This window comes from Phyllobates terribilis, unplaced genomic scaffold (assembly GCF_046119375.1).
Source record: "Phyllobates terribilis strain yellow unplaced genomic scaffold, ASM4611937v1 Scaffold_2__4_contigs__length_985480577, whole genome shotgun sequence".
In the NCBI taxonomy this organism is placed as follows: Eukaryota; Metazoa; Chordata; class Amphibia; order Anura; family Dendrobatidae; genus Phyllobates; species Phyllobates terribilis.
The window spans coordinates 821,775,307-821,800,141 of record NW_027362762.1 but is presented as its reverse complement, the minus strand read 5'-3'; the positions used below and the strand labels follow the sequence as shown (position 1 = coordinate 821,800,141).

Here is a 24,835-nt window from a genome sequence, read left to right as displayed (position 1 = left end):
CTGACAGAAATTGTTCAGCAAACGTGACTAAACTACAAGGCACTGTGACTGACAGAACTTGTTAAGTAAACATGAGTGAACTACGTGGCACTGTGACTGACAGAACTTGTCCAGTAAACATGACTGAACTACGTGGCACTGTGACTGACAGAACTTGTTCAGTAAACGTGACTGAACTATGTGGCACTGTGACTGACAGAACTTGTTCAGTAAACGTGAGTGAACTATGTGGCACTGTGACTGACAGAACTTGTCCAGTAAACGTGACTGAACTATGTGGCACTGTGACTGACAGAACTTTTTCAGTAAACGTGAGTGAACTATGTGGCACTGTGACTGACAGAACTTATTCAGCAAACATGACTGAACTACGTGGCACTGTGACTGACAGAAATTGTTCAGTGAACGTGACTAAACTACGTGGCACTGTGACTGACAGAACTTGTTAAGTAAACGTGAGTGAACTATGTGGCACTGTGACTGACAGAACTTATTCAGTAAACATGACTGAACTACGTGGCACTGTGACTGACAGAAATTGTTCAGTAAACGTGAGTGAACTACGTGGCACTGTGACTGACAGAACTTGTCCAGTAAACGTGACTGAACTATGTGGCACTGTGACTGACAGAACTTGTTCAGTAAACGTGAGTGAACTATGTGGCACTGTGACTGACAGAATTTATTCAGTAAACATGACTGAACTACGTGGCACTGTGACTGACAGAAATTGTTCAGTGAACGTGACTAAACTACGTGGCACTGTGACTGACAGAACTTGTTAAGTAAACATGAGTGAACTATGTGGCACTGTGACTGACAGAACTTATTCAGTAAACGTGACTGAACTACGTGGCACTGTGACAGACAGAACTTGGTCATTAAACGTGACTGAACTATGTGGCACTGTGACTGACAGAACTTGTCCACTAAACGTGAGTGAACTATGTGGCACTGTGACTGACAGAATGTGTTCAGTAAACGTGAGTGAACTATGTGGCACTGTGACTGACAGAACTTGTCCAGTAAACGTGACTGAACTGCATCCACTTACGTCACGACTATTTGCGGCTCCAACCAGGGGTCTCCTGTTCCGCGTTCCACGGTGAGTGATGGGTGTGGGCGGGGTTATCCCCCATCGCGTCACACCTGGCATCCACAGCACACCCATTCATTGAGAGAGCGCGCGGTGGATGCCGGGTGTGATTTATAATGGTGATGCTCTCCTACGTGATAGAGGGACCTCCAGACCTCCTCAGGCACCAAGGTCTGGACACAACTGCTATCTTTGCAGCCACTTTAGCCCTTGGCCCTGGCTATGCATTACACCCTGGTAGTTACCTAGATTTTTTTTATGTAACTGCAAGTACTGTAATTTGCAGTATTGTCACAGCTCTTTGTTATAAGTCTAATTAGGGTGGGAGGTACTACTACATTACGTGAGCATCTAATAGACTGACTGGATAATTATCTTGCGTTGTCTGCTTTAATAAAAGAAAAATCTAGTACTCTATGTGGAAAGTAATTTTAAAAAAATAAAGGAAAAAAAATCGGATTCCTTGTAGTGCAATTCATAAAGGTAAAATAAGTTATCAGGAGATAGACATCTATTGGAGTGAATGCAAAAGAATGTGCTGTACATTGTGCTAAACCCTGAACTCTCCCATCTAAATACTTTGCTGAGAGGGAACACATAAATTCAATTTCCCTGTCGCTTGCTTGATTAGATAATAGACACACTGACGCTCCATGGATGTAGTATATCACATCATGAATACAATGTTAGGGACCATTACTACTGTAATAAACAGTGGTCAGCACATTAAAATATGGTAATAAGACAGTATAACCAGCACATACAAATATGCTTTGTATTCAAAAACAATGAGCCAAGGGAATGAATAGAAATAGCCTGAAACCACGGTATTCTCAGCACATCAAACTGTGTAAAAAAAAGCAAGCAGAGATTTTCTTTTATACCCAAGGCTATTTTTTATTATAGTTTATTTCCGTGTTCTCTTCTGGTCACACAAGTTTTCTTACAAGGAAATAACAATTTTATTGTGTGTGCAATACTCGCTAGATCTGTTATCTATATCTGGTTAACACTGCTACTTCTTACCGGCAGTGGGGTTATCTATCATGATGTGAACTCCAGCTTTCCAGGGCAAAAAAAATCATTTTTTTAAGAATAGGACTTTGTGGTTTAAGTATATATTTATTTAATAATAATGTATATATATATATATATATTTATTTTATTTTATAGATTTTTTTGCTCTTGGTAAAACTTGAGTATAATTTCTTGATAGTCCCCAGAGTTCTGCACATACTGTAGAGCTAATCCCAAGACATTTGTATTTGTATTTGACTTTCTGTGAAGATCCTATGGCAGCCTTTGAGGATATAGAGTTACAACACAGCACACTCTGCAAGTAGTGATAGGCACATGTTGACTTCCCCAAAAATTCAATATAACAAAAATCTTCTGATAAATTGCAACCCTGTTTTCAATCGACTTTTGCTTCTACCTGTCTCTGATCCCTGCCCATAGATCCTTTCTGAATAATCTCTTAGTTAGTACCTGTGCCAATGGGACAAGTTAAGAGATGGCCCATGACTGATGGAGGTTCTTCATAAGATTGTAGTCTTCACAGATATCATATGAGACTTTTAGGCCTATGCTGAGAATGTGGCCCATATCTGATGAGTCCTGACAAAGTTATTGTCATCAAGGACATTATATGGAACTTTTATGCCTATGCTGTGAATACCTCTAGACCAGCTATAAGGCTCACATCAACTAACACTGATGGGAGCACCCATTTAATTCCAACTACATTTTCACAAAACTACTCCCAAATAAGACACTGACTTCTATGGCTGAATATTTATGATGAACCCTTGCTGTATGTACTTTTTACCCCTTTTTTTTTCTCGTACCATTGCCTATGGTATTGTGTTGTGTTAAAGATTTACTCAATGGGCCATTGGATTATTCTGACGCTCTCCCAAGATGGCTTTTTGCCATCCTTCTATATTCACCACTGCTGAGAGCTGTGAATATTTAGGTATACCTCCCTCCCAAAAATAACTAACGTCAAAGCTCAAAGCCAACAATGCCTATTTGCTTTAAAACAAACAGCACTTTTTTCCTTTTAGGGTGATTCTTTTTTTTTTTCAGATATAGCCATAGAAACAGTAATAGACACACTTATGGATATTTGGACTGAAGAGGGTAGGTAAAGGGCTGTGTCATTAAATAACTATGTGGATACAGATACAAAATAAACAGGCTGCCTGCAGGAATCTCTTTACTATTTTTATTTTTATTAACAAGTCCTATTGTATGCTTGCTTGCAACCTTCCTTTGGTAGCATGGCAGCTAAGCCCTGCTAGAATAAGATAATATGCCTGAGTTTTTTTTTTTTTTTCAGGATTTGTAGATTGTCTTCTGAGCAGCATTGGCCCAAAGACCAATAACAAATGTATAGGCCAAACAAAACCAGTTGGAGACATTACTCATACAGTGTCTTTGCATGTGTAGGAGGCCTGGCTTGTAATGGTTGTGGGATTTCCAAAGAATTATGTTCCCACTTTAAAAATCAAACAATATATAAAACCAGGAAGGATTAGTAAGAATGCCCCATTTTGCATGTCTAGTTGGTAACAAGAATGAGTAATGAATTTTCTGCAATGTCTTTAAACGACGTTGCCCTTTGTACATGCAAAGTTGGGGCAGCATGTGGTAGGCTTGTGATAATGCTCTTCCCCCCCAACTGCTTTGCATCCAGTTAACATTTATAATCCACCAACACAAGCCAATTGATCATAAGAAGCCACTTTCCTTCTTCCTCCATGTCAAATCCTCCATACACAAATAAAGAAGAATAACAGAAAGAAATGCTGGTCCTTTAGAAAGTGGTGGCAGTGGCTAAAGTACCGTCCAATGTTGGTCAGCGTACAATGACAGCTAACACCAGGAGGAAGAGCAGCAGGGACACCCTGACCCCATCACACCTGTTGTTTTCTGCTGCCTGCTGTACACCACTTGGCATTCTCATGGACGTCCTCCGTGTACATTTAGTCTTCCTCTTTGTTGTTGAAGGAGTGGGCATAGTGTCGAAATTGAATTTCAACTGGTAATCCGGCACATAATCCTGCAAGTCATGTGTGCTCTTCCCAGATGGTGGTTTGGAGATCCTGTTTCGGTTTTTGTGACTGGTGCAGTTCTTACCGTGTTTCCTTGTTCCTGGACGTGGGTCTGGATGGGCAGCTGGTTCATTTTGGTGCAAATCTTTTCCTTTTTCCTTTGAGGAATGGTGTGAGTGGTGCCCTTTATGTGATATCTGGTGTGTGGTACTGTAAGTATGAGTCTTAATTTGGTGAAGTGACTCAGAGCCAGAGCAATGCAGATAATCTTCTGCTTTTAGAGTTTTTAGGTCTCTGCCCTGCACTTTATCCGGTGTCTCACAAATAACATTGGAGCTAGTCCCTCTAAACTTTCGTAACCATTCCCACAGGGATCTGGCTTTACAGTCGCAGTCCCAGGGGTTATCATTAAGCCTCAAAAACTCCAGAGCAGAAAGATGTGCTAAACATTCCCCTTGCATTTCTGATATGCTGTTGTTAAATAGAAATAGTGTGGTCAGCCTCTTAAGATCATGAAAAGCATTTCTATGAATGAACTGAAGTTGATTCTGATGAAGAAGGAGACGATCCAGATTGACTAAACCTCTAAAGGTATTTTGATGAAGGCTCCAAAGCTTGTTCCCATGCAAAAACAGATGACTCAGGTTGACCAAATCTATAAAGATGTCATCCTGTAGAAACTCAATGTGGTTGTTCTGAAGATAAAGAAATTGCAAACTGTGAAGTCCGCTAAATATCCCACTAGGCAAAGAGCTGAGGCCACATTTGTACAGGTTCAAGGTATGAAGTCTAGACAAACCTTGAAATGTCTCACCTGCCAAAGCCCTCAAATAGCGATTGTCCCCAAGATCCAGTTCTTCGAGGTTGTCAAACCCTTCAAATGTCTCTGGATCAATGAAGGTAATATTGTTGCTGTAGAGCCACAGAGTGACTAAGGAAGGACTGAAATGCCCCCTTAGGAGCATGGTTATCTGATTGTTCTGAAGAAATATTCTCTCGCTGATTTCTGGAATCCCCTCTGGTACAGCCCCAAAGTTGTGAGCCTGACAGCTGACAGTCATTGGTGAAGGGTAACATATGCAGTTTATGGGGCATAGTGATATAAAAGGCAACTGCAGTCCAAAAAGAACCAAAAATAGATCCAAGTGACTCCCTGTAATAAGAGAGAAAACAAATAATTAATACACTTTAAAGTATGCATTAATATACATATCAATAATGAAAATATAGATGCTGCAAAAATACTGTACGTGATGAAGAATGAGAAAGATGGAGAAGAAAGCAAGATTATTGGCTAAATGCTTATATTGTTCTAGAGGACCCTTTAGTGTTTTTGATATGTCTGTTTTAGTAAGGATTTGTACTGCTCAGGAAAATAAAAACACAGTTGCACTTTTCATACCCCTCATTGTGCCATTCCTCTGTTATTCCTTCTGGAAATGTATTACTAATTTACTAAGTCAAAGCGACTCTCCTAAAATTCATTTCAGGCAGATTCACTAGATTCAACTATCAGATTCTATTTATTCCAAATAAATTGGTCTGAATCTAAAGTGCCCCGACTGCCACAAAAAGATGTTTGTTAAGCTCTGATGACCCCCCCACAGCATAATAAATGGTCGAATAGGGAAGGGGTTAAAAAGTAAACATTATACTCACTTATCCTAGGCTCTCACCTGATTCCCTTATGCCACCGCTGCAGCTCGCTGGTCCTCCACATGGGTCTCTATTTCATATGGAGTTAAGGCCAGTGATTGGCCACACATAGTCAAGTTGGGGGTGATCAACAGCTTTTAAGTCAATGACATTATGTGACCACATGAAGTCAATTACTGGCCTCAGCACCGAAGGGATGAAAGACCAACGCAGGGAACCAGGGAGCAGCGGCTGCGGTGAAGATAGCATTGAGAGTCAGGTTAGGGCCTAGGTTAGCTGAGTATAATGTGTTTTTTTGTTTTAGATCTACCAGTCCTCTGAATGCTGAGCTATGTATAACCTCACCCACACCACTGATTGGCAGCTTTCTGTGTACACAGTGCATAGGCAGAAAGCTGCCAACCAGTGGTGGGAGTGAGGTTACACAGAGCTCATGATTATGGAGAACTAAATGGCAGCAGGTTTACCTGTCCTCTAGTGATAATCTCCTGATGATAAAACAGTGATTTTACCAGAACTACACTAAGCAGTCCAGCAAGTGACACATTGCTGGAATCAAGGTCTCTGTCTCTACATCATGCTGTTCTTAGATTAGGTGCCAAAAAATTGGTAAAAGATTCCTTTTAACTACAGGTTTGTTAATTCCATTAACAATTTATTGGTCTACTATTGAATTTTTGGTCCATAATACATAATCTATTACATTATATAATGATAGTAATAAAAATGTCACCTTCTACTTTTGTAGCACAGAGGTTAAGGACATTTTAAATAATGAAATTTTCATTAAAAATAGATTGTGTTTGAAATATCATGGACTTATATTAAAAGGTCAATTATTGCCAAACTATACCTTCTTACTCATTATCTTTTTCCTGTCTTAAAAAATATTGTGAATCCAACGTGAATACGCAACAGAGGACTCAAGAACAGCGAATGATCAGAGGCTGCACAACTATCACAATTCATGAGTGAAGCAGATGAACGTAACATTTACTTATTTTTTTCCTAGGTCAGAAGACTTAATAAGAGAGATTAAGCAATGTGAGGACTGTCATAAATAATGTTTCAAATGTTAATGTTAACTGAAATACTAATTGCTCTCAGTATAATTATCTGCACTGAACTCATATAGTTAAGATGTAACTTATCAGATATGCCATTTTTCTTTATACTAGCCTAAGGACTCACCGACATGATTGTTTCATGGCTCTTTTGTAAGGAGCGTAATGAGGCTACCATCGGGCAATATGAACACTCCACTGTACCTCTATGTCTCACCAATTTGACATATGGAGGTTTTTCCTCTCGGATTTTTGGCATGTTCTGTTGTATATGTATAAAGGTATTATTGAGTTTACAGGAGAATCATATGGTACCCAACGGAGCTTCATAGCAGCACAACGGAGCTGCGCGGCTTCACACTAAGCTCTGCACCAATATCCAATAACCATATAGCAATATACTTGGTTAAATCCTTGAGATGACTTATGTCTAGCTTAACTGCACAGCATTTTAACAATGTTCATGGGCGTCTTGATGGATGAAGGCAGTAAACCTTTTAATCTTTATGTTTAAGTTGCCTTAACAAGACAACAACACCTCAGACCTCAATATTATGATCTATTGTTCACTATGAGGGCGTTTTTTTTTCCAACCACACGACATACTGTAAATCGCTATAGTCTAAGGCCACTGTTTCCACTTCAAACTGAAATTGAAAATTCACCTTTGAACCCTCCTTGAACAACAATTCTGAGTTGATCAACTTCTTAAAATATCTTTATACTGACAAGCCCCCCCCCCAGTTATGACCATAGTGGGTAAAAAAATGAGGAGTACAAGAGGTAACAGGAGGGAAGGAGGAAAAGGCATAAAGGATAGAAGCAAGACCACGATAATCATATCTTTCATGGTTCAAGTAATCATTTACTAAAGCAAAAGTATTTTTAATCATTTTGAGTTATAGGTATGGAGTTAAAGGGGTGTTTCACAATGATAAGTATAACTTATTCACAGAATAGGTCATCAATATCAGATTAATGGTGGGCCAATATCCAGCACCTACACCGATCAGCTGTTCTCAGCCCGGTGGCGGCCAGATGCACATAGTCGTAGAACAAAACAGCAGTACAGCTCCGTTGACTGTTTATTCGGCGCTGCTGAGTCTTGCAGGTCAGATAAAACAGTGGCAACCATCCCTAACCAGTTGAGGGAGCTGTACTCTTCAGCTCTGCAACCATTTACATCTGGCAACCACCAGAACTGAGAAGAGCTTATTTGTGGGGGTGCCTGGTGTCAGATCCCCACCAATCTGATCCAAAGCAGAAGACATCAATGTCATAGTAGTGAAAAACCCCTGTAAGTTGAGTTAACCAAAGCACTGTAATCTTGCTAGAATGCAGCGGCATGTAACATCTCCACCAGGACCTGCACTTGAGACATCTGCTTCTGTCGCCAGGTGCCTCTGTATTCATATTCTGCGGGTGGCTCTGGTGATAGAAGAGATGTTGGAACAAGAGGCTCTCTCCATCTACTTAGATTTGGGTAGCTGGGACCTGTAGTGCTGTCCAGTCTGGGAGTATGGGTGTGTGCTGCACCCAATTGGAGAGCACCTCACCCAACATTAGATCCTTGTTGTTTCATTCCTCCTTATTTTGATCATGGCTTATGTTTCTGACTATTCTTACGAATCCTGATTTTGTCCTTTACGCAACTTCTTGGCTGTGACTCTGCTTGGCAACCATTCGTGCCTCTCGTGGGCACCTCCAGGTGGCAGCCCTTTTGTAGGTAGTAATCCACTGGACCCTATTGTAAGTCCAGATCCTTGTATAGGGGTTAAAGGGTATCAAGGTTTCTCTGGAATCTGCCAGATGGAGTGGCTTGTGCCAAGTCTGTCAAAGGTAGCCTTTTTAAGCCTGTGTCCTCAGACAGACGTTATAGGTAGAGGGAGAAATCTGGAACATGGATGCCTTAGTCAGGGTATCTTAATATAGGACTAGGACAGTGAACTGAAATTTTTTCCCAGGTGAAGAAAGGTTTAGCTATCATGTTGTACTGATTCCCATCACCTCTTATTGGCACATGGGCGTACCCACCATGGGGCAGGGGGGGGCAGCTGCCCCCCCCTAGAAGCAGGCACGCAAGCCGCACACCAGGGCCGGCGTCAGCACCCGGCGCACCCGGGCAAATGCCGGGGCCCTGAGCAGGCGGGGGGGGGGCCCTCACCATCAGCGCCCGCTCCCCCCTGCTTGCTCAGGGCCCCGACACCCGGCACAATACTTACCCCTCCACGTGCCTCCGCAGCAGCTCCTGCATCCTCCGCGTCTGCTGCACTGTGACGTCTCAGGTCAGAGGGCGCAGTGACGTCTTTACACCGCGCTCTCTCCTGAGCAGTCACAGCGCAGAGCGGGATGAGGCCGGCGACGCTGAGGAGTCCAGAGCAGCGGCAGCAGGTGAGATGTGAGGTGAGTATTTGATTTTTTTTTTTTTATTATATGGAGGCCTGTGGCAATATAAGGGAGGGGGGTGAGGTGGGGGTGTGTGACATCCTGCATGGGACATTATAAGGGAGGGGGGTGACATCCTGCATGGGACATAAGGGGGGGTGACATCCTGCATGGGGCATTATAAGGGGGGGGTGACATCCTGCATGGGGCATTATAAGGAGGGGGGTGACATCCTGCATGGGGCATTATAAGGGGGGTGACATCCTGCATGGGGCATTATAAGGGAGGGGGTGTGTGACATCCTGCATGGGTCATTATAAGGGAGAAGGGGGTGACATCCTGCATGGGGCATTATAAGGTGGGGTGACATCCTACATGGGGCATTATATGGGGGGGACAGCCTACATGGGGCATTATGTGGGGGGAACAGCCTGCATGGGGCATTATGTGGGGGGAACAGCCTGCGTGGGGCATTATGTGGGGGGGGGCAGCCTGCATGAGGCATTATGTGTGGGGAACAGCCTGCATGGAGCGTTATATGGGGGCCAGTATTCTGTATGGAGCGTTATATGGGGGCCAGTATTCTGTATGGAGCGTTATATGGGGGCCAGAATTCTGTATGGAGCGCTATATGGGGGCCAGTATCCTGCATGGAGCGTTATATGGGGGCCAGTATCCTGCATGGAGTGTTATATGGGGGCCAGTATTCCGTATGAAGCGTTATATGGGGGCCAGTATCCTGTATGGAGTGTTATATGGGGGCCACAATTCCGTATGGAGCGTTATATGGGGGCCAGTATCCTGTATGGAATGTTATATGGGGGCCAGTATTCCGTATGGAGCATTATATGGGGGCCAGTATTCTGTATGGAGCATTTTATGGGGGCCAGTATTCTGTATGGAGCATTATATGGGGGCCAGTATCCTGTATGGAGCGTTATATGGGAACCAGTATCTGTATGGGGCATTTTATGGCGGCCAGTATACTGTGTGGGGCGATTCGCCGATTTCTGAGCTATTGTGGAATTTACAATAGATATATCTCATGTAATGTAAGAAGTGAAATCTTTGCATTGTACTATATATATATTTCTCTTCGGTATCTGTGACCATGGCTAGCCCCCCCCCCCCTAGTTTTGATCCTGGGTACACCCATGTATTGGCATATACCATTTCTCTCTTGATCATCTTCATCCTGACTCCATCTTTTTTAGGAAAAATATCATAATAATCACCAGGTGCCCCACATATCTGAAGCTCTTTCAAATTCTATGTCTACCATTCTAATAGCTATTTCTTGCTCAGCATCAAGGCATTCTTTAATTCATGTAGATATAGGGTCTCTAATTACATTGATCTGTATTATCGACCTCCAGTCAATCAAATCAATGAAACACACTATGACTGCCAAATATGAGACCCTGTTGTATACATTGCTCGATACCTCTGGAGAACCTATATCTTTAGCAAATTAAACATTTAAAGCAAGTCTGCCAGAATAAAATGACTGTTTAAATCAAAGCACAGATGCCCCCTTAGTGAGGCTAAATAGTTCAAAGCTCCTTCCACCTACTTGTTTTCCATCCCATCTCTGCCTTCTTCCTTGGTTGGCTTCACAGGGAATACAAAAGGGCGGTGACAGATGAAAAACAAGTAGGTGGAAAGGTGCACTGAACTATATGGCCATGCCAAGGGTGCGTCGAGTGTCGGTTCTTGGCTTACAGTCATTTAATGCTGACAGACTCACTTTAATCTATACAACAGGAACAGTCCAATAGCTTATTTGCTTCCAATTTCATCCCCCGAAAATAGGACTTTTTTAGGTTTTAGCTCAACCTTTCTCTAATTTTAGATAAAATTACTTATTGCATTACTCAGTTTTGAATACGAAAAGATCTTCAGTCCTACAAGTTCTCACTCCTGTGGAAGAGAAACCTCAGTCAGAAGTAGTAATATATCGTGAAAATGATTCCTTTATTCGGATGTACACTAAATTTAGCTCTCTTATGCCTTTAATTTCCCTTCAATCCATTTCTTATTATAAGGAGGAATCATATTTTAGATATGAAATACAGAATATCTGCAGAGGATAATGTGTGACTGTTACTCCGCTAAGCTCATTGATATTATAGCCATTTCATTACATGCCATGGAATCATACTAACAGAAATGTGACACCATTTAAACAAGGATTGCTTCAGTGTAATTTCTGTTTCCAATAGGGAAATATTTCCGTATAATGAATTTCTAGCTAGTCCAGGTGATGACATCAGTAGGGTTCCTATATTAGCAAAACTTGGGAACAGCTCAAGAATATATAATCAAGAGGCATCTCCATGGTGTATTCATAAGGAAGTCATTTAAATCCAAGATAGATGGTCAATTTATTTCTGTTTAGTTATCTCAAGCTTAAGAATTCTCATAAGTGTTTATATCTTTCATCCATTCTCCACAGGTTTAGAAAAATGCCCACAGAAACTGATGGCAGAATTTATTCAGGTAGCCTTGTCCTGATGTCCAAAGACATTTAGCTAAATATTAGATAAATAGACAGACAGACAGACAGACAGATATATAGATAGATAGATAGATAGATAGATAGATAGATAGATAGATAGATAGATAAATAGATACATACAAAAATGAAAGCAGCACTCCCAAAATAAAAAATGTGAAAAATTTAATAGCCCATAGTGACGGCAATGGTTCGCTCCAATTGAGGACCTTTCTCAAGCCTTTTTCAATTGGACCGAAATGTTGCCGTCTCTAAGGGCTATTACATTTTTCACATTTTCTAGTTTGGGAGTGTTGCCTTAATTTTTGTACATATATTGGAGGATTGGTTTATGTCTGGGAGTCTCTGCACCCCTGCACCCTTTTTTAACGGTGCTGCCTCGATTTTTTCTAGATAGATGTTTGGAGACACCCCGAACAAGATAAGGAACATTCAATTTGCATCTAATGACTTTGATGTGAATAGAATTTCCCTGCAAAATTCACATGATTTGATGAAATCAAATCTTGGCACATTCAATCATCTCTACTAACCCCTGATATTCTGTGCATGTAGACTGCTGCCCATTTATATAATTCCAGACAGACTTGATTATGTTAAGATCAGGGATCTGTGGGGGCGATATCATCTCTTCCAGGATTCCTTGATCTTCTTTATGCTGAAGATAGTTCCTAATGACATTGGCTGTATGTTTCGGGTCATTGCCCTGCTGCAGAATAAATTTGGAAACAACCATACCCTTCCCCAATGGTATTGCATGATGGATACATATCTGCCTGTATATCTCAGGATTGAGGACACAATTATTCTTGACCAAATCCCCACAAATCCAGTTGCTGTTATGCAGCCACAAACTTGCAAGGACTCTCCACCATGTTTCTCTCTTGACTGCAGACACTGAATAGTGTACCGCTTTCAATCCCTTCAATCAGCAAACTACCTTTATAGCTAAATATTGTAGATTTTGACTCATCAGTCCAGAGCACCTGCTGACATTTTTCTGCAACTCAGTTCATATATTTACGTGCATAGTTGATTAGCTTGCCCTTGTTTCCATGTTGAAGAATTTGGATTTTTAGCCATAATTCTTTCATGAAGACCACTTTTGGGCAGACTTCTTCGAACAGTAGGTTGGTATAGCTGGGTTCCACTGATTGCTGCCAATTCTGAGCTGATGGCATGGCTGGACAACTTCCTACTTTGAAGGGAAATAAGCATGATGTGTCTTCCATGTGCTGCACTAAGTTTGATGAACCACTGCATTTACGGTCCTCAATGTAGCCCATTTGTTTGTATCCTCAATGATGAGAAATACAGGCAGATAGTTATCCATCATGTAATACCATCATTGTGGTGTCTGATTGGCTCCAAATTTATTGTGCAATAGAACAATGACCCCAAACATACAGCCAATATCATTAAGAACTATCTTCAGCCTAAATAAGAACAAGGAGTCCTGCAATTGATGACATTGATCCCATACAGCCCTAACCACAACATCATCTAGTTTTTCTGAGATTGCATATAAAGACAGAATGGTTTGCACAAGCGACATCCACAGATCTGTGGTTATTTCTCCAAGATGTTTGGAACAATCACAGTTCTTACAAAAACTGTTTAAAAGTGGACATATAAGAAATGATGTTTTTATGCTGTTTTTAAGGCAAAGGGAGGTCACACCAAATATTGATTGCATGTAGATTTCTCTTTTGTGCATTCACTTTGCATTTGTTAATTGATGAGCATAAATTATTAACACTGCTTCCCACTGATAGTCTGGCTGGTCTTACGGTCTTTGTTTAGAAGCAGTCAACATATGATTGCAGCAGTCAATTGGTGACAGCAGCAGCCACGTGCTCTACTATGTACATGATGGGTCACATGATGTAAAATAACAATGGTTTGCCAGCAACTTGTAGAAAAATATCAAAATGGTCTGTATTGGAATTCCAGCAAGTCATTGAGTAATGACTTACCTAGAGGCAATCGTTTATTTTTTTACATGTTTACTCTTGCTGTCCAAATAGTTATTTTGCAATAGTTGCCATCATGGTACCTGAGCATTGATGAAAGTTGCATGGAACAAATCCCATTACTGCAGCCACTGATTAGCTGGAGTGATCCCATGCTGGCCGATTCTTAACAAAGACCATGGAAACTGTCAGAACACCAGTACTGAATTTCTATGGATAGTAAGGTGTAAATGGTATTTATTTTATATCATTTGAAGCTGTTTAAAGAAAAACAATGAAGCTGGATCACCAAATCACAAATTCAGCCGGCTATAGCTATATTATAGTCCATACACAGTTTGCCACAGTCAAATCAGTGCTCACACTATTAGACAGTGTAGGGACATACCCCTTTAAAAGAAAATGGTAACACCCAGTTATCAATTTACTCAAAAGATTGAAGGAAGCGTAGCTGAGGAAAACAGACAGAATTCTAACAAAAGTTACATCTGAATAGTTATTTAATGGGAAATATGAATATTTCTTAAACACACGTCATAATGACAAATGCTCCTTAATTTCCCACAGTCCGATATGTATTGCATTCTGGTACGTTGAGTTCTCAATGCAGCAGTGGATATTAGGCTAAGCGCACACTACATCTGTACATTTAGCCTACAGTATACTATCATGTGCCCAAAAGTCTCCATTCACCAGATGAAGGCGAAAGTATATTATTTTGTGCCCCTGATGAAGCATGTTGTGCGAAACACATGTGAGGTGGACACCTTGATCCCCTCTTTTGATTGTGGCTATGTTTGTGAATTTGTGTCTACTGTGATGTCTTGGCTATCATTATTATCTTGACTTTATATTTACAAATCTATGATTATTGTTTGTATTTATGGTGTATTGTTTTGATATTGTAGTCCTTTTTTATTTATTTATAGCTGCTATATTGTTGTATACATATTGTAGGGTTTCTACTCACTTAAGTGCGTTGGGAGGCAAACAGGAAGCGTTTTAATTTAAATGGCCACGTCAGTTTATTACCTCATAAACCGTCCGTAAGCAAAAGCAAAACAAACAGCCTTTAGGGCAGGGAAAACAAAGTAAAGAGTCCTTTAGGCAAAGTCTCTAGTTAGCCAGTCCTGTGGGCACACAGGCTGGATAGCGTCCAGTACACTGGCTCAGTCTGGAGATAACACACGGGAGGCCTTCTCCCTCCATACAGACAGACCATGTGCCAAACAACAGACTCCATTTTATCCTCTTAACAACACCCAGAGGTGAGGTATGTGAGCAACAAGACCCACCCATTTCTTAAGTAGCCCATAAAACCTGGACCCGTATGCACCAAACAATCCTCTTAGTGCTTACGTGCACTAGAGCAACATTCCAGGATTACATCACACATGACAACCATCTCTGTGACACATACAAACACATGTGACTCATTCTGTGACACATACATACATACAGACAAACATACCTCCCATCAACTATATTTCTGGTAGCTGCCTTACAATATTTATACATAGACCTATTTCCTTTGTTTTGGGCTTTTTTTAATTGTTTTTCTTGAGTTTCTCTATGTGCCCAGCCTTATACATATAAAGGGTTTCTGGCTGTCGCACCTCTTTTTCATTGTGCGTATTTATTTTAATCATCTTCAAATATTTTTATCAGCGTTTTCAATCAAATTTGTGATGTTTTATATTATATTTACACTATTTGGTCATTTCTATGCCTCTTCTATGTTATTGTTAACTGTATAAGAAAGTGGGTCAGACTACTCTTTTCTATACCAAGGACTACGGCAAAGAAACATATACCAAAAAAAATGGGTGCCTATGGCAAATGGATGCTTTGGCATCCATCATGACTGTGGTCATACCTCCATGTGGGAATACCTCCAAAATAATTATATGCATCCAAAAGTCAGCACGGGCAGAGTGTGTACCTTGGTTATGTGGTGCATAATCTACGACATACTATAAGTGCAACTAGTGGGACATAACAAAAATGTAAATAACTATAGTAAAAAATTAGGTTCATCAAAGGTAGAGTCTTTCTTTAAGTCTAAAAATGATCTTTAAGCAACAAAAATAACAGATTGATGTTAAATATAAACTTTCAGGTCATTTAATGAATTATTCTTTGGAAGTTACAACACACTTGCACCCTCATAAGAACTGTCCTGTTTAACTGCCCTACATCTAGATCATGACACCATTGCCCTGGAGTATGAGACAAATTGGCAGATATGTTTTATTCTCTAAAGCAATTTCATTTAATCCTCGAAACTGAAAGAGAACCACTTTAGCCGTGATCTCACTCTCAAAAATCTACATCCCAATGTTCTTTAGTTTTAAGTGTGCCATTTGAGTGCATTAGCTAATCTATTCTGTGCTACACGGAGCATTGTGTGGATTAAAAATGCCACCCGCATGTCTTTGAAGAGCGGTATGTGTCTTCCAAGCTACAGGTTGAATATCACTTCTTAAAAGTATTTGATTGAGCTATATAAGCAAGCTTCATTTTCCTCTCTGCTGGCTCTCTACACAGTGGAATCTGATCTCAAGTACTGCAGCATTAATGGATCACAGACACTCGCTGTAAAGCGCGGGTACGTGAAAGTCTTCTGGCAGGGTGTTGTACCTTTAAATCCACATGAGGTTCTATGATTACTCTAATTTAGCATAAGATACATATTCTCTATGTCACACAGTCATAACCTGATTAAAATTTGGCAGAGAATTAGATATTCCAATCATAGGAGCACAGAGGATGTTGAATAAAATGACACACTGGAGTCAGACAGCAATCAGTAAAAGCAGCCCTTTACCACATAACACTAATCTATTTCTGGCTTTTTTGATATTTCAGATGAAATATAAGGTAATAAATGGTCTTGTAGCTTTCCAATTTGCAAATACAGTCTCCTATCACCTGTCTTACAAAACAGGACTAAACGGAGCAAGAAATAAAATTTACGTTAAAATATATGTTTGCTTTTATAAATTAATTTGGTGTAAATTTATCGTCTGTCTAATGAAGTAGTCTTAGGGCTCGTGGATCGCACATGGACCAACGTAAGTCTATGGGGCCGTGCGATGTCTGTTTTTTTCCTCGGTAAAAGTCTGTCATTCAGGTTCGGACTGGCTCACCGGAGAACAGGAGAATCCTCTGGTGGGCCTCTGTGAAGGCGTGCTAATGAGTAGTGCTATTACACACTATTTGCTAAAAAAAAGTATAATATTCTAATCATTATTTAAACAAGCTAGCCAAATTAACATTACATAGAAGCAAAGTAAATTTATGTACTAGGGACAGGTTATTTTTGCATGTGGCTGAATAGTGGGCCCCAAGAATCCATGTTAGTGGTGGGCCTTTGCCAACCCTGTCCAACACTGCTGTCATTTATCTTGCAATGGCCAATTATCTCATAGAATTAAAGTAATTCTTTATGAACACTCTTTAAGAGCAATGTCATTAAGTTCTCATGCACAGACACTATATCATGGGTGTGCCATATGCCCCATCTGGTGCTCTTAATTTCCCTTGTAAGCTATAATGCAAGGTAGAGATGAGTGCATATTTTGAAATATCTTTTGCTCAGATTCGCTAAAAACGTCCGGCAGATTCTATTTGGTTCGAATCACATCTGCCCCACACATATATTATAACTTGAGTTCTTTCCAGACACAACTCAAAATAAATGGTGGGCCCGGAATGAGTTAAAATATTTTTAGAAAAATTATACTCTCCTGTCCTGCACCACAGGTCTCCGCACTGTCCTTCACTTGCTTCATATTTCAGATCTGTCTTTGAAATGGTCTTCTTTTTTGGTCTGGATTTTCCGGTGCTGATTCGACCTCTTGTGGTTATGTGAGGCACCATGCACATCAAGGATGTGTGTCACGCCCTACGTGACCATGTGAGTCCTAGTAAGCCCTAGAGGATCTAAATCAAAGACCAAAGAGAAAACCGAAGAGAATGACAAAGAAAAGCCTGATATAAAGTGAGTGAAGAAACGGGGGAATTGCAGCAACAGGACAGGAAATCAGTGGACCTAGGTTTGGCAAATACAGTTATATGAAAAAGTTTGGGCACCCCTATTAATCTTAAGCTTAATGTTTTCTTAAAATTGGTGTTTTTGCAACAGCTATTTCAGTTTGATATATGTAATAACTGTTGGACACAGTAATGTTTCTGCCTTGAAATGAGGTTTATTGTACTAACAGAAAATGTGCAATCTGCATTCAAACAAAATTTGACAGGTGCATAAGTTTGGGCACCTTTATCATTTTCTTGTTTTAAATACTCCTACCTACTTTTTACTGACTTACTAAAGCACTTTTTTGGTTTTGTAACCTCATTGAGCTTTGAACTTCATAGCCAGGTGTATGCAATCATGAGAAAAGCTACTTAAAGAGGCCACTTGCAAGTTGTTCTCCTGTTTGAATCTCCTCTGAAGAGTGGCATCATGGGCTCCTCAAAACAACTGTCAAATGATCTGAAAACAAAGATTATTCAACATAGTTGTTCAGGGGAAGGATGCAAAAAGCTGTCTCAGAGATTTAACCTGTCAGTTTCCACTGTGAGGAACATAGTAAGGAAATGGAAGAACACAGGGACAGTTCTTGTTAAGGCCAGAAGTGGCAGGCCAAGAAAAACATCAGAAAGGCAGAGAAGAAGAATGGTGAGATCAGTCAAGGACAATCCTCAGACCACCTCCAGAGAGCTGCAGCATCAACTTGCTGCAGATGGTGTCACTGTGCATCGGTCAACTATACAACGCACTTTGCACAAGGAGAAGCTGTATGGGAGAGTGATGCGAAAGAAGGAGTTTCTGCAAGCACGTCACAAACAGAGTCGGCTGAGGTATGCAAAAGCACATTTGGAGAAGCCTATTTCTTTTTGGAAGAAGGTCCTGTGGACTGATGAAACCAAGATTGAGTTGTTTGGTCATACAAAAAGGCGTTATGCATGGCATCAAAAAAAACACAGCATGCCAAGAAAAACACTTACCCACAGTAAAATTTGGTGGAGGTTCCATCATGCTTTGGGGCTGTGTGGCCAATGCTGGCACCGGGAATCTTGTTAAAGTTGAGGGACGCATGGATTCCACTCAGTATCAGCAGATTCTTGACAATAATGTTCAAGAATCAGTGATAAAGTTGAAGTTACGCAGGGGATGGATCTTTCAGCAAGACAATGATCCAAAACATCGCTCCAAATCTACTCAGGCATTCATGCAGAGGAACAATTACAATGTTCTGGAATGGCCATCCCAGTCCCCAGACCTGAATATCATTGAACATCTGTGGGATCATTTGAAGAGGGCTGACCATGCTCGGCGACCATCAAACTTAACTGAACTGGAATTGTTTTGTAAAGAGGAATGGTCAAAAATACCTTCATCCAGGATCCAGGAACTCATTAAAAGCTACAGGAAGCGACTAGAGGCTGTTATTTTTGCAAAAGGAGGATTTACTAAATATTAATGTCACTTTTCTGGTGAGGTGCCCATACTTATGCACCTGTCAAATTTTGTTTGAATGCAGATTGCACATTTTCTGTTAGTACAATAAACCTCATTTCAAGGCAGAAACATTACTGTGTCCAACAGTTATTACATATATCAAACTGAAATAGCTGTTTCAAAAACACCAATTTTAAGAAAACATTAAGCTTAAGATTAATAGGGGTGCCCAAACTTTTTCATATAACTGTAGAATTATTTTTTAACCTCTTTCCAATTCTCTGTTTATTATGATTTGGAGTCTGGAGAAATCTCAGAATATAATAAACATATTTTCAGGTGGTCACCATTCTGCTGGATTCATGCAAATAATCATCAGGTCGTCACCTCCAATGCTTTCAATAAACACGTAAGCCTCATAAAGAGTATATTTGTGGAGTCACCAGCCTTCAGAAAGTGTTTGTGACCATCCAGTGTGTTTTACAGAGGCCATGTTGGCATACAGTTCCATATCAGGCTGTGCCTGATTTCACAACTGTTCTAAGTCAGAATATGGCAATAAACACTCAATTAAATAAAGTGAAATGACAGTCAATCTAAGACATGGAGGTCAGTCAAGACAAAATATCGCTTGAACCCTGCAGGTATCCTTAAGTGCAGTCATGAAAACCATCAATCACTATGATGAAACTAGCTCTCATGAAGACCATCCCAGAAAAAGAAAAACAAGAATTAACTCTGCTGCAGATGATAAGCTCATCAGAGTTACCATTCTCAGAAACTGCAAATTGACTGCACCTCAGATTACAGCCCTCACAAATGATGCACAGACATCAAGTAGCAGATACATCTTAACTTCAAGTGTCCAGAGGGACTGTGAGAAGTAGGTCTTTATACTGCAAAGAAGCCACTAGTGAGGATTGTAAACAAGAAGTGAATAGTTTGGGCTAAGCAACACAATGCTTGGACAGTATTCTACTCTTCAATGAGTGGAACAGGCGGCCACGAGAGGTGGTGAGTTTCCCTTCAATGGACGTCTTCAAACCAAACAGAGGCTGGACAGATATCTATCTGGGATGACTTAGTGAATCCTGCTTTGAGCAGGGATTGGACCAGATGACCCAGGAGGTCCCTTCCAACTCTACCATTCTATGATTCTATGATTCTATGACATCAGACCAGGGGAAATCTGTTCTATGATCTTATGAGTCAAAATTAGATCTTTGGTACCAACCTTTGTGAGACGCAGAAAAGGTGAGCAGATGGTTTCTATATGTGTAGTGCCCACTATGTAGCATGGAGGGGGGAGGTGTGATGGTGTGGGGGTGCTGTGCAGTTGACCCTCATGGTGGCTTATTCCAAATTCAAGCCGCACTCGCCCAGCATGGCTAACACAGCATTCTGCAATGACATCCCATCCCATTAGTAAGACCATAATCTGTGTTGCAACAGGACAATGACCTAAAACAAACTTCCAAGAAGGAGAGGGATGAAACGCTGCTTCAGATGACTTGACCTCCACAATCATCTGACCTTAACACAATTGAGATAGTTTGGGATAAGTAAGACGAAGAGTGAAGGCAAAGCCACAAACAAGTGCTCAGCACCTCTGGGAACACCTTCAAGAATGTTGAAAAAACATTTCAGGTGACTACTTGATGAACTTGCCTGAGAGAATGCCAGGGGTGTGTAAAGCTGTCATCAACTAAGGTTTAACACATTTTCTAGTTTGTTTCACAGGTTTCTTTATTCCCTGTTGCCATATGTTTTCGTTCATGGTCTTGCTGTCTTCAGTCTGAATCTAAAATGTGCACATTCCAAGTATGTCAAAAACACATTTAAAAAAAGCTTAAACATGCACCAAAAATACTTATAGTTTATGCTATGGTTTTCCGACTGCAGTATGTGTTTTTCATGCAAAAAAACCCCATAAAAAAGCAATGTGCGAACATGCTCTATGAATTTAGATGAATTTAGATGAATTTGGGCAGCACAGTGGCTCAGTGGTTAGCACTGCTGCTGGGGTCCTGGGTTCAAATCCTGCCAAGGACAGCATCTGCAAGGAGTTTGCTCTCTCTGTGTTTGCTTGGGTTTCCACTGGGTTCTCTGGTTTCCTCCCACACTCCAAAGACATATTGATAATGAATCCAACAATGTCTGTCTGCTATTTCATCTTTCTTCTCTGCTAGATTTCTAAAACTTAATATGGATAAAACTGAATTCATCATCTTTCCCCCATCTCACACAACCCACCTATCTGACCTATCCATCAAAGTCAATGGCAGTCCACTCTCCCCAGTCCCGTAAGCTCGCTGCCTCTGGGTAACCCTGGATTCTAATCTCTTCTTCAAAACACATATCCAACCCCTTTCCACTTCCTGCCGACTTCAACTCAAAAATATCTCCCGGATCTGCACATTCCTCAACCACTAATCTGCCCACTAGTGATGAGCAAGCACTAAAATGCTACTTGCTGCTAGGGTTGAGCAAATTGGAATACTCGGGTGCTCAACCTGAGCAACGAGCCCAATGTAAGTCTATGGGAAACTGGAGCATTTTTCAGGCTGCTCCCCCCGGCAGTCTGCAGAGGGCCTAAAAATTGCCCAAATCGATGGGAACAGTGCTCAAATGACATGGGAACAGCATGAGGAAGACCCCTGGAAGCATCTCTGACTCCCAGATCACTGCTGTCAGCAACGTGGTCAGAGTATTACACCACTTTTACGGACTCACAATAAAACATACAAAAACGAAACCAAAATGGATTTTCCTGGGAAATATGTTAAAGAACATCCTTTCCAGGGTAATGACTTGTATATAAGGCAAAATAAATAACCCAAAACAAAAATACTCCTCCACACCTTGGGCTATGTTCAAACGTAGCGTTTTTGATGCGTTTCTGCACTTTTGAATTGCTTTCAACCAAGACAAATGCATTCACCAAGAAATGTAATTTTAACATTTTACAACCTTATCTGGCCATGTGGTGTGTGACACATCATCAGACACATGCATACAGTGCTGAAAAGACATGGGAAAAGCATGGGGAAGACCTCTGGAAGCATCTCTGACTCCCAGGTCACTGCCTAAAAGTGTGCCCATCATAAGTGATCCTTGGCGCATGCGAAGATACCTCCCGCCATGCACCTGTCATTGCAGACTTGGAACAATCACCGTCCACGTCCTTGTCCCACTGCAGCGTTCAGTTGTCCCTACCCCATTCCTTGGAATGCAAGCGCAAGTATGCAGGCAGCCACCCACCCACAGGCTGCAATACTATACTGCCAAATTTTTGACAGCTGTTGCACTTGAAATGTGGCCTTTTAGGCTTGTGGAGGCGGAAGCTTTTCACAAGCTCATGCCGGAGGCGGCCGGGTGTCCATACTCGGTCCCCAGCCGCCACTATATTTCCCGGTATCGCCTCCGCCTTCCACAAGCACGGGTCCCACAACATTACCCGTGCCCTCCCCAGTGCACTTACTGGGAAGGACCGCCTAACCACAAACACATGGACAGGTGAATGTGGCCAGGGACGGTACGGAGCCAGTCCACAACTTTTTTTTGTTAAGAGTTGTATATACTCGGTCCCCAGCCGCCACTATATTTCCCGGTATCGCCTCCGCCTTCCACAAGCACGGGTCCCACAACATTACCCGTGCCCTCCCCAGTGCACTTACTGGGAAGGACCGCCTAACCACAAACACATGGACAGGTGAATGTGGCCAGGGACGGTACGGAGCCAGTCCACAACTTTTTTTTGCTAAGAGTTGTATTTAGCTCGGTGAAAGGACTGGCACAGAGGGAAACCGTATGTACCCTGCTTGTCATTTCTCCCAGGAAGTCCAGTAATTGAGCTTGTTGCAGAAGCAATGGCAGCCCATCCAACATCAACTCGCACTTGTCGGTGGTGCTTTGACACACACACATCTTTCTTTGCGCATTTAATTTCTTGAATACAGAGTTGGACAATGGCCTGATCTGTAATGCATTTTGAGAAATAACATGCATAAGCATGGACGATCCACATTAAAAAAGCAGCCATAGAGTGTCCGGGAACCTTCCCCCACACTTTTCTTAGCCAGGGCTGCTTTTGGGTTGGACGGGCCCACCAGAGAACCGGAGACTCCTCCGGCGGGCCCTGGCTTCTCCTTCAGGAGAGTTCATAGTGCCGAGGTGAGGCCATGATGATGATAGAGGCCACCATCTGCTTAGTTTTCTGTTACTTGGAATGCAAGCGCAAGTATGCAGCCAGCCACCCACCCACCCACAGGCCGCAACAGTAAACTGCCAGATTTCTGGGCAGCTCTTTGCACTTGAAATATAGCCTTTTAAGCTCGTGGAGGTAGAAGCTTTTCACAGCCTCATGCCGGCGGCGGCCAGTTGTCCATACTCGGTCCCCAGCCGCCACTATATTTCCCGGTATCGCCTCCGCCTTCCACAAGCATGGGTCCAACAGCATTACCCATGCCCTCCCCGGTGCACTTACTGGGAAGAACCGCCTAACCACAAACACGTGGACAGGTGAATGTGGACAGGGACTGTATGGAGACAGTCCACAACTTTTTTTGCTGAGAGTTGTATTTAGCTCGGTGAAAGGACTGGCATAGAGGGAAACCGTATTTACCCTGCGTGGCATTTCTCCCAGGAAGTCCTCTAAAGCTGCTTGCACTTGAAATGTGGCCTGAACATTACTGCTTATACTTTTCTGTGGGAATTTGCTTGCCTCCTACCAGCCTGGAATATTTCCAGCAAACTATGGTACAACGCCATGGTATTAGCACTGCTCCCAGTACCAGTAGCAAAGCCATCCCCAATTTCCTTCTCAGGAATTTTATTTGGTAGACTGAGTGGCTACCCAAATACATTTTCTCCCAAAGGAGCTGAAGATAGAGTGGCAGTAGGTGCAAGCTTCTCCAGCCTGTTAGATATTAGAGGGTGAACGGCAGCACATTGGATCAGTGGTTAGCACTGAAGCCTTACAGCGCTGGGATCCTGGGTTCAAATCCCAGCAATGGCAACATCTGCAAAGACTTTGTATGTTCTCCCCATGTTTGTGTGTGTTTCCTCCTCAGTAAAAAAGCAGCCATAGAGTGTCCGGGAACCTTCCCACACACTTTTCTTAGTCAGGACTGCTTCTCGGCAGGGTTGGACGGTCCCACCAGAGAATCCTCTGGTGTGCCTTGGCTTCTACCTCAGGAGAGTTCATGATAGCGCTAACTTTGCAGCTGCTATGGGGCTCTTGAGCGGGTGAGAAAGGTTAGCCCTCAGAATCAAATCCTCTGGTGGGCACAATGTTTTTCAATCTGAAACAGCTGCTCAGTGGGAGTTGTATTTCACCACAGCCATAGTCTTTAGCTCGGTGATAGGACTGGCATAGAGTGAAACCGTATCTACCCCGGCTGTCATTTCTCCGTCACCAGGTTTCGCCCATTGTCACACACGACCATGCCTGGCTGTATGTTCAGCGGTGAGTGCCACAGATCAGGCTGCTGTGTTACAGCTTTCAACAACTCTGCAGCACTGGGCGGTTTGTCAATTAAGCATTAAGCATGTTATCTTCAGCACAGCCTGTTGCTGCTTGGCCAAGGCAGTGCTGCAGTGCTGTCAACTTGTCAACTTGTGA

At 41.9% G+C, this 24,835-nt stretch overlaps 1 protein-coding gene across 1 annotated transcript in view; it reads right to left on the bottom strand.

The window, feature by feature from the left end:
* Nucleotides 1–1,967: 1,967 nt before the first annotated feature.
* The window catches only part of RTN4RL1 (reticulon 4 receptor like 1), a 281,906-nt gene continuing 259,038 nt past the window's right edge, over nucleotides 1,968–24,835 (bottom strand). Inside the window, exon 2 of the mRNA XM_073667682.1 lies at nucleotides 1,968–5,305. Within this exon, the coding sequence (XP_073523783.1) occupies nucleotides 3,957–5,305 (1,349 nt within the window). The 3' untranslated portion in view covers nucleotides 1,968–3,956. The remainder of the gene's footprint in view (nucleotides 5,306–24,835) is intronic.